General features: G+C 42.8%; 1 protein-coding gene and 1 pseudogene across 1 annotated transcript; one reads left to right on the top strand and one right to left on the bottom strand.

The window, feature by feature from the left end:
• Positions 1-253: 253 nt before the first annotated feature.
• LOC112217928 lies at positions 254-769 on the top strand (annotated as a pseudogene).
• A 136-nt stretch (positions 770-905) lies between these two features.
• Positions 906-9,130, bottom strand: LOC112217927 (ribosomal oxygenase 1). Its single transcript, XM_024378541.2, has 15 exons — positions 8,976-9,130; positions 8,574-8,711; positions 8,321-8,460; positions 8,120-8,219; positions 7,925-8,038; positions 7,326-7,432; positions 4,855-4,962; positions 4,657-4,691; positions 4,356-4,534; positions 4,034-4,138; positions 2,526-2,667; positions 1,778-1,898; positions 1,590-1,689; positions 1,401-1,487; positions 906-1,262 (listed from the first exon to the last, which is right to left on the bottom strand). Exons 1-15 carry the CDS (start codon positions 9,060-9,062, stop codon positions 1,194-1,196), a joined length of 1,632 nt encoding a protein of 543 aa, XP_024234309.1. The 5' UTR covers positions 9,063-9,130; the 3' UTR covers positions 906-1,193.
• Between the last annotated feature and the right edge of the window lie 1,417 nt (positions 9,131-10,547).

The following is a 10,547-nucleotide window of genomic DNA, read 5'->3' as shown; positions in this document are numbered from 1 at the left end:
CCGTTCGCTAACAACTAATGTTCATCTAACTTCGCCAACTGGTTGTGATCCACTAACAGTTAGCTTGCTATTATTTCCCCGTGTTCGAGTCTATGTATTCTTGCCAACTCCTTAGAACTTGACAGCAGAAAGGCTTGCATACACGCTGGTGTATTATGCTGTCACACAGCTATAGGTGCACCAAATATTTTTTATACAATATGGCTGCATACAGTATACTGTAAATGCATGTTTTTTGCACCAACCAGTTAACATGGTGAACTTCGCTGCCCTGATGCGTGAACATATTTGTCCCCCTTGGCTTTGTGATCAGGATCTACATGGACAGCGCACAGGACCAGAAGCTGACTGCTTTCAGGAACAAAAGTGCATTGTACAGCAGGTGAGTTAAATCTGCACCCACTGATGCACAATTTTGAAGTAAACCATGCTGTGCTGGCGCAGATATTCTATTTTCACAAACTATGGCAGATTCAAGCCCTGTACATCTGGTCTTGTGGTTTGAATCAGGCATCAGTATCTAGCCTTCATATGAAATGATACATTCCTAGCAATAGTCCAAGTGTGTACTAATGGTCCTCTGAATATTCTCCCTTATGTATAGGGAGTTGAAGCCAGGTGAAGAAGTCACCTGGAAGTAGACCCACCCATCACCTGGAATATTTGTGTCCCAAGTCACATCTCCTGTTGTCTGGATGGTTTTCAAATCAAGTATGCCAATAAGAAGTTTCACTCACTGTATCTTTATGGGTTGTATCGACTAATAAACATGTCCCTTTGTCAGCTAGTGAATCATTTGTGTGATAAAGTATACGCAATCGTAGCAATAATACAAAGTTGGACATTTCTATAACAATGTACTTCCATTAGCAACACACAGAAACTAGGATTGATTTACACACCAATATGCAAGACTGTTTTAATGCAATACTTACTGAACAAGTAAAGGTTAATATTGTAAGTGGGCTATTACAGACCTATTACTTTTGATTGATCATTGTGTTCCAGCATTGCACCATCGTTTTTGGAAGAGCCTAGAGGAGTTAGTTGTAGAGGGCACTGCTGATGCACTGCTCAGAGTTTATTCGACTGCTGTCCTAAAACCAGAAATTCTTCCTACACATAGTGAGAGGTGAATGATGCTGGTGCAGCATATATTTTTTGTGAAACTTGTTTTAGAGTCCCTCCATGATTCAGGATCGCTGCAGAGGTTCTGCAGTGTGAATAAGCCCTTTCTCAAACAGCAGCTCAGCCAAGGACACCTGGAAGAGAGCACAGAATTACATCTTTAAGAAAACTGCAGTGCAGAGTCCGACCCAAGCACTGACCAGCATAACGCGACCATCCACATATCTACACTACTGACATGCAGAAGACGGCATACATGTTGATAAACATACCTTGTCCTCAGCCGACTCGCATGGCAAACTGCCCACTGTCACAAACTTTGGATACGCATGGATCAGAAACTCCATGCCGTCTGTTTGCTGAAAGAGTTACATCATGTTGAGCACAAAGGCCATTACTGCAGTGCAGCATCTCAGGCAGGCACACGTCACTGCTATAGTAACAAGGCAATTCATTCATACCTCTGCTTTTATTTCAACGCTCTTGGGCGCCTCCTTGTGGTAGACTCTGGAGTTGTCTGCAGTGTAGTAAAGCCAAACTGCTTCTCCATCACTGCATAACCTGCAACATCAAAAAGAAAAGTCCAGGTCATTTCTGGGAAAATGTTTGTAAGAGCCATGCTTTAGGATATTTCCTGTCCGAGATCTACCTGGCGATTCCAGAACGGATGAGTCTGACTCTGGTCTGGCCCCTGATGGTCACACCCACGTCCACAGCCTCTCCATCCTCCCACCTGGAAGGAGCTCCCTGGACACTGCTGGCCCGCTCCTCTGTGGATTATCACTAGAATCAGTAATACTGGCCACGTGGCAGTCTAGTTTGGGAAGCCCTAGAGCAGAGGTTCCAGACTTTTCACTCAGGCCCCCCTTCAAGCATCAGGGAACATCCTGCACCTCATCCATTTCTATGGGCACTAGCACTGTTCATCACAAACTGTTCACACCCCTCTAGTTGGTGGAGAGAATATCTTGCAGGTTTACTTCCTACAATTATCCACATTTTGTCATGGGGTGCATAGAACATTTTGCCATTTTAAAGCACATTTTCTTGTGCAATTCTATACATTTTGCATGTCTAATGTGATATTAAATGAGTCTCATGTCAACAAAACCTATTGGCCCAAAAGAATAAACAGCTGAAATGGGCTAGTTTATCTGGACATTTCTGACAAGTTATAAATAGGTTAGCAATGACTGACATGACAAGAGGAACTGATGATGCACTACCCAACTTTGAAATTGCACCATGTACATTCTACTATTACAACTTTCAAGAGTAACTTAAACCGGATGGAGTTCCTTTGTTTGTTTTTTTTGGAGGGGGGGAACAGTTTGGGAACTACTGGCTTAGGAGTCACAAAAGTCCATGTTTGAATTTCAGCAGTAGATATGTGGTACCTGCGGTGAGCATCGGGGGAAGACAGTCATGGAGATAGTCCCTCGCTTTCTGATCCACAGCAGCATCCACAGGAGCAAAGGTTGATAGCTTCTTCATCAGCCCTTCTATTCTGGATAGGAACTGCGCCCTGCGTGGATCCTCCTACACACACACACACACACACACGGCTTTCAAGAGGGTGCAACATTACAGAGAATGTTCAGATATACACTACCGTTCAAAAGTTTGGAGTCACTTAGAAATGTCCTTGTTTTTTGAAAGAAACGCACATTTTTTGTCCATTAAAATATCAAATTGATCAGAAATAGTGTATACATCGTTAATGTTGTAAATTATTATTGTAGTTGGAAACAGATGATTTTTAATGGAATATCTACATAAGTGTAAAGATGCCCGTTATCAGCAACCATCACTCCTCTGTTCCAACACCAGTCTCAACGTCAACAGTGAAGACGCAACTCCGGGATGCTGGCCTTCGGGATGCTGGAGTTGCAAAGAAAAAGCCATATCGCAGACTGGCCAATAAAAAGAAAACACTAAGATGGGCAAAAGAACAGACATCGGACACAGGCACTCTGCCTAGAAGGCCAGCATCCCGGAGTCAAGTATTCACCGTTGACGTAGAGACTGGTGTTCTGCAGGTACTATTTAATGAAGCTGCCAGTTGAGGACTTGTGAGGCGTCTGTTTCTCAAACTAGACACTAATGTACTTGTCCTCTTGCTCAGTTGTGCACCGGGGCCTCCCACTCTTCTTTCTATTCTGGTTAGGGCCAGTTTGCACTGTTCTGTGAAGGGAGTAGTACACAGCGGTGTATGATATCTTCAGTTTCTTGGCAATTTCTCACATGGAATAGCCTTCATTTCTCAGAACAAGAATAGACTGATGAGTTTTATAAGAAAGGTCTTTGTTTCTGGCCATTTTGAGCCTGTAATCAAACCCACAAATGCTGATGCTCCAGATACTCAACTAGTCTATAGAAGGCAGGTTTTATTTATTCTTTAATCAGAACAAAAGTTTTCAACGGTGCTAACATAATTGCAAAAAGGGTTTTCTAATGATCAATTAGCCTTTTTAAAATGATAAACTTGGATTAGCTGACACAACGTGCAATTGGAACACATGAGTGATGGTTGCTGATAATGGGTTTCAGTACACCTATGTAGATATTCCATAAGAATTTTTATTTTTTTAATTCAGCCGTTTCCCACGACACTAGTCAATTTACAACATTGACAATGTCTACACTGTATTTCTGATCAATTTGATGTTATTTTAATGGACTTTTTGTTGTTGTTGCTTTTCAAAAACAAGGAAATTCTAAGTGACCCTAAACCTTTGAACGGTAGAGTATATATATTCTGTAGAACAGACATTCTTACTTGCCATGGGACATAGGCAATGATGTCAGCTTTATCCGTTCACCCTTCTGAACACACCCCTGTTGAGAGTAGGTGCTCAGAGGTCAATTGGACTCCAGAGACAAGTAAACAACGTGTCTGAAGTACCTTGTCGGAGTTCTGCACCCCCATGTAGGTCAGGTAATCCACAGGCAGGCCTCGTCTGAAGTCCACGTCCTCCTCCATGGCCATCTCTAGGGCTGCTGGGACCACCTGTCAGAGATCATGTTCTGCATCAAACACAACACAAGCCTATACTTCCAAGTACATCCATGTTGTATAGACATGACATTGTATATCATTCAATATTTTTTTTTTTTTTGGACTCAAGTGTAAATTGAGCCATGCCCAATCTACATCAATGTTGATACAAAACGAGACAGAACTGGACAGTGTCACATACAAGGAAAGCAGAGGATTGATAACACACCTTTGCCAGTAGGTTTCCCCAGCTGTTCCTCTGGTAAGATGAGACAGTGATGTGGAGGGAGTGAGCATCCGGCAGGCAGTTCCCCTGGTGGATAAACCCTCGGGGGAAGTAGAGGAGATCCCCAGCCTCCAGAACCACCTCCAGGATGGGCTTCCCAATCTCCGACTGGCTGAAGTTAACTGGAGGAGGAGGAATACCAAACCATCTGTAAGGAATGAGACTGAGGCAGAGGGGACTGGGAAGTGATCGGTCGTGCTTATAGTCTATTTATAGGCACAAGGGTAGACAAAAAAATACTTACGACTGGAAACGACAGGCAAGACCTCATCTTCTGACCTAAAAAGTGTAGCAATCAAACATCCCACAAAATATACAGAATTAGTTTCTCAGAGTTTAATTATATTAATCTGGTTCAAAATGGATTGATGCATGCTCTAGGTGCTGATCACCTTTTTGGGAATTTTATAAACTGGATTTAGACTGTTCATAACTCAGTCACCTGGGGTTGTAAACTCTCCAATGCTTCTTCCCTTCCAGCTGAACCACAAAGGCCTCGATGTCGTCATAATGTGGAGCAAAGCCTTGTGTTCCTGGAGGTGTCAGATACCTGGGGACACAAAACTACTTTGCTGTAATGTCACATGAGGTGAATCAGTATTCAGCATGAGGTAAGGATATAACATAATAGTTTGTCCTCAAAGAAGGAAATGTTCACAGTCCCATACATGTTCATTGACTTTCAGGACTCTATTTTAAACAAACCTAACACAATGGTAAATCTTAGCGCTGGTGAAAGGGGTTTAGGACCAGGGATGTGTCAGAAATATTATTTATATTTTCACTGGAGTAATTGTGAGCGCAATAGCTGGGGCGAAAGAGCTGGGTTTTGACTAATAAATAAAATTATAGGTGTGGAGAGGGCTTGGCTACTCACTGGCCAATCAATGCATGTCAAGGCTCAATACTGTATGCTGTTGTCTTAAGTTCTGGTTGTTATTGACAGTCTGCATTGTCATCCTAGTGGATTGATACAGTTTATTAAATAGCACAGGCTACAGTAACGAGTTAGAGCAACAGTAAAAACATCCAGTGTTTGCTCAGTATGTTGAGGGTTCACAATCAACATTGTTGTAATAGGCTTCAACGAGTATAGGCCTTCACTAGGCTCTCCTAAATTGTATTTTATGTGTGAGGCACGTTCTCAATAAGCAAGACATAGCCTAGGCCTACCGTTGACATGGAGTTATATGGCTGGAAGATACTTTTAGAGGAGCACATCTTTGGTAAGCGGACAAGAGGCGTTCTGTGGAAACGGGGAAACAAACCCAACGGAGTAGCCTATTCACTGCAGGTAGGCCTACGGGAATAATGCAAACGCTTGACGGAAAAAGCCTCATGAGTAAACCATTTAGAAATGTTTTATGGATAGGCTATTTGGCAAATGCATGGCCATGACAAGAAAGACAGCAGACACATTGCTGTTAGAGTAGGGTAAGGGTAGCCTATAAGGGATTTTTTACATTTTAATTCAACGGAAACAGGAAAATAACTGACATTTTTCTAAAAACGAAGGTCACTGGATCATCTCATCTCTTATTCCAAAACAACAGGAGCTGGCTAAAATCATGTACCATAGCCTACATAGATAACAGGAGCTGGCTAAAATCATGTACCATAGCCTACATAGATAACAGGAGCTGGCTAAAATCATGTACCATAGCCTACATAGATAACAGGAGCTGGCTAAAATCATGTACCATAGCCTACATAGATAACAGGAGCTGGCTAAAATCATGTACCATAGCCTACATAGATAACAGGAGCTGGCTAAAATCATGTACCATAGCCTACATAGATAACAGGAGCTGGCTAAAATCATGTACCTAAAATAGCCTACATAGATAACAGGAGCTGGCTAAAATCATGTACCATAGCCTACATAGATAACAGGAGCTGGCTAAAATCATGTACCATAGCCTACATAGATAACAGGAGCTGGCTAAAATCATGTACCATAGCCTACATAGATAACAGGAGCTGGCTAAAATCATGTACCATAGCCTACATAGATAACAGGAGCTGGCTAAAATCATGTACCATAGATAGCCTACATAGATAACAGGAGCTGGCTAAAATAATGTACCATAGCCTACATAGATAACAGGAGCTGGCTAAAATAATGTACCATAGCCTACATAGATAACAGGAGCTGGCTAAAAAAATAATGTACCTAAAATAGCCATACATAGATAACAGGAGCTGGCTAAAATCATGTACCATAGCCTACATAGATAACAGGAGCTGGCTAAAATAATGTACCATAGCCTACATAGATAACAGGAGCTGGCTAAAATAATGTACCATAGCCTACATAGATAACAGGAGCTGGCTAAAATCATGTACTATAGCCTACATAGATAAAAAGTCGCTGCTCCCAAATGTGATCTTTTAATAAAGCTTTGGTGATTAAGATTTATTTCAAAGAGTTCTCACAAGCCAAGCCCTTTATGGTAGTCTTGACAACTTGGCGAATGCATTACCCCAAAAAACAGACTTCATTGAGAGAGGAGACTATGCTTGGTTATGTTTTTAAATACGAGGTTACAGCACAAAAATAACATTGCTCTCGTTCCATGTGCATATGGGCACTGTGCGTCAAGGCTGGATAGGCTGCGCTTCCGCTGTCAACCGGGTTACTGCTAAGACCAGCTTCTGGTTGGTCTTAAATAGCCCCACCAGCACTGCCTGAAATTGGCACACGTTTTTAAGGACACAGCTCGGATATTTCCACCCCGCCAACTAGCAAGCTCATATAAGACAGGTAAATCACCGATCCTGGCGTTAGGTGTACAAATGTCAAACGAGTATGCATTTGACAATTGCACTGGCTTAACGCAACCTGGAAATAGAGCCCTCAATGTTGTTCGAGAGCATCTCACTGTTCAGAGGTTGTCAGACAGGGTCACTCACACATTAGCTCCTGCCATGCTGCCAAACTGCTCCTGGAGGATGGACAGCACACTCCACACAGTGGAGGAGAAGGCCTGGGGGTTCAGCATACGGAGGGAGCAACCACTCTGTGGATTATAATAATAAGCAATTTAGCACACGCTTTTACCAAAGCGACTTAGTCATGGGTAACAGTATAACTTTAGACCATCCCCTCGCCCATACCCGGGCGCGAACCAGGGACCCTCTGCACACATCAACAACAGTCACCCACGAAGCATCGTTACCCATCGCTCCACAAAAGCCACGGCCCCTGCAGAGCAAGGAGAACCACTACTTCAAGGTCTCAGAGCAAGTGACGTCACCGATTGAAACGCTATTTAGCGCGCACCACCGCTAACTAGCCAGCCGTTACACATGCATGTACACATTTTAGTCCCGGGAATCCAACCCACTACTGGCGTCATGTTCAACCAACTGAGCTAGAGGACACATGGTTGGGTTTCAGTATTATGAGGTACTAAGAACTTACATGTTACACAGATATTGGTACGATCTAAATTCTAACCAACACTTGCTCACACAAAGTAAATACAAATTGGCTTTAATTTGGTTTTTACCTCATAGAACTCCCATACAGTGAAAGGAAGAGCCCTCCCTGGAGGATTGTGTGTCTCTCTTTTGCCGTTTGTGTAGCTGGTGACATCCAGGTTCACTCCATACTGAACATCATCCTGGAAATGTCAACAGTAACATTAACCTGATCTGATCAAACAAAAATGACCTTAGATGTCTAGCTAGTCATGACACCTTACCTGTCTTAAAATGCGATCAAACTCTGCTGTGGAGAACAGTCCCTTGTAGTAGTCTGGATTCTGACGTTTGATCAAAACTGGCTTCTTTTCCCATGTATCCCTGTGATGAAGGAAGTCAGTAAAGTTAAAAAAGTATATCTCCCTGTGCAATCTAGTTCATGACTGTACTGAGAAAACCAACAGCTACACAGGCATCAGTACCTGAAGAAGCTCTTGGAAGGAATGGGTTGGATGAGCCACTGGAACAGTTTGCTGGCCCTCTCCCGGCTGTTGCTAACTTCAGCCAGGTCACTCAGCAGAGCCTCTAGTGCTTCTCCGCTTTTCTCTCCACACTGCACCTCCTGCATACAGCAAGACAATGACAGGTATGGCTAGAGAACCACAGTCAAACAGTTAAAGAACGTGAACAAGTGGCTTCAATATAGAGGGAGTGAGTTTGATTGTACAAACTAACTTCTTCAAGTCTCTCCAACCTCTCCTCTCTCGGAGACGATTTGATGACCTGCTTGACCATCGGTTTCATTTTGGCCTTTTTGATGGGTTTAGGGGTCTGGATGCCATTTTCCTTCCGCTTCTTCTTCTTTGGTGTAACCTAGAAAATCATCCAGTAGGCAGAGGCAATCAGTTTGAAATCGTTTCATATAATCATATGCACATTGCAAAAGTATATTCAACAGATGGACATTATTCAACAAGCCCACTTCACATTGCATCAGTTAGCTAGCTTTCTTCCGTAGATTTGTCAACCCAGTTGATTTGCGTGCATGCCTAACACAAGACACTGTAAAGTCACTTTTACCAAAACTATCTGAAATTGCAGGGGGGCAAACACCAGTAATAACGTAACCCCAAGTACCTGCACAGATGATGGTTTAACTTCAGGAGTCGATTCTAGTAGCGCATTTTGGTACAATTCAAAAGCTGACACATGTTTCTTCTCCATGTTGTCGAATATTTTTCATTCCTGACGTCATCAGTACGCGACAAAAGGGACTCCTTTCGTGCTGTATGTAAATGAGACAACTCCAGCTTAATAAAACACTTTATCGCCCTCTACTGTGCAGGCAGTGAGATGCCGCATATCTCTACCAAAGATACTGGGGCCTCGCGCAAAAGTTGGAATTTATACAAATGTAACTTGATGTGAGAATGTGCTCACCTCCAGGCAAACTTTAGACCATGAGTATGCACATCTGCTATTGTGCGGTTCGAGCAGATCCCTTTGTCAAGACGTTGACACATAAAACAACGAACCAGATATTTAACCGGATGTATAAATGTGAAGCATTCGGTTTAGCGTTTCCACTCACTACCAAATATGGTGATGAGAGTAAGCCCGGTGGCAAGCAGTGGGAGAAGATTGAGCTAGATGGGTTTTGGCTGACATTCTGCAATGTTCTCATTGATGAAACATTTGATCCGCATGAAGTTATATGCTTTGTAGACTTTACCCTTTATCAAAGTTTGAAAACAATTTTTTAGAAGGAGTGCAATGGCGGATTGAGTTACAACACACCAGCACTTCACAGAGCAGGCGTTCCCAAATGGAAACATGCTAAATAAACCGTCAATAGGATCTCACTGCCCACCCCCTTGCTTAAAACTAGCTCTCATGAGAACCGCCAAAGGAAAAGAAGACCCAGAGTTACCTCTGCTGCAGAGGATAAATTCATTACAGTTAAATGCACCTCCGATTGCTTGCCAAGTAAATGCTTCACAGAGTTCAAGTAACAGACACATCTCAACATCAACTCTTCAGAGACCAAAGGAAACGTGAAACAGACACTTCATGGTCGAATTGCTGCAAAGAAACCACTACTAAAGGACACCAATAAAAAGAAGAGACTTGCTTGGGCCAAGAATCACAAGAAATAGACATTAGACAGGTGGAAATGTGTCCTTTGGTCTGATGAGTCCAAATTTGAGATGTTTTGTTCCAACCGCCGTGTCTTTGTGAGACTCAGAGTAGGTGAACAGATTATCTCTGCATTTGTGGTTCCCACCATGAAGCATGGAGGAGGTGTGGGGGTGCTTTGCTGGTGACACTGTCTGTGATTTATTTAGAATTCAAGGCACAATTAACCAACATGGCTACCACAGCATTTTGCAGCAATATGAGATCCCATCTGTTTTGCGCTTAGTGGGACTATCATTTGTTTTTCAACAGGACAATGACCCAAAACACCTCCAGGCTATGTAAGAGCTATTTGGCCAAAAAAGAGAGTGATTGAGTGCTGCATCAGATGACCTGGCCTCCACAATTGTCACGCCCTGACCTTAGAGATCCTTTATTCTCTATTTTTGTTAGGTCGGGGTGTGTCTAGGGTGGGCATTCTAGTTTCTTTATTTCTAGGTTGGCTTGGTATGGTTCCGAATCAGAGGCAGCTGTCTATCATTGTCTCTGATTGGGGATCATATTTAGGCAGCC

The sequence above is a fragment of the Oncorhynchus tshawytscha genome, linkage group LG18 (assembly GCF_018296145.1).
Source record: "Oncorhynchus tshawytscha isolate Ot180627B linkage group LG18, Otsh_v2.0, whole genome shotgun sequence".
NCBI lineage: Eukaryota > Metazoa > Chordata > Actinopteri > Salmoniformes > Salmonidae > Oncorhynchus > Oncorhynchus tshawytscha.
The sequence above is the reverse complement of the archived record's forward strand: the minus strand, read 5'-3'. Positions and strand labels throughout refer to the sequence as shown.

What these genes read in the sequence shown, in the direction of transcription:
- LOC112217927 (XM_024378541.2), bottom strand. Translation starts at nt 9,062, where the DNA reads ATGGAGAAGAAACATGTGTCAGCTTTTGAATTGTACCAAAATGCGCTA. An exon ending in GGGTGCAGAACTCCGACAAG is followed by an intron (nt 2,668 to 4,033) that starts GTACTTCAGACA and finishes GTGTGTGTGTAG; the next exon opens with GAGGATCCACGCAGGGCGCA. An exon ending in GCGAGTCGGCTGAGGACAAG is followed by an intron (nt 1,263 to 1,400) that starts GTATGTTTATCA and finishes GCTCTCTTCCAG; the next exon opens with GTGTCCTTGGCTGAGCTGCT.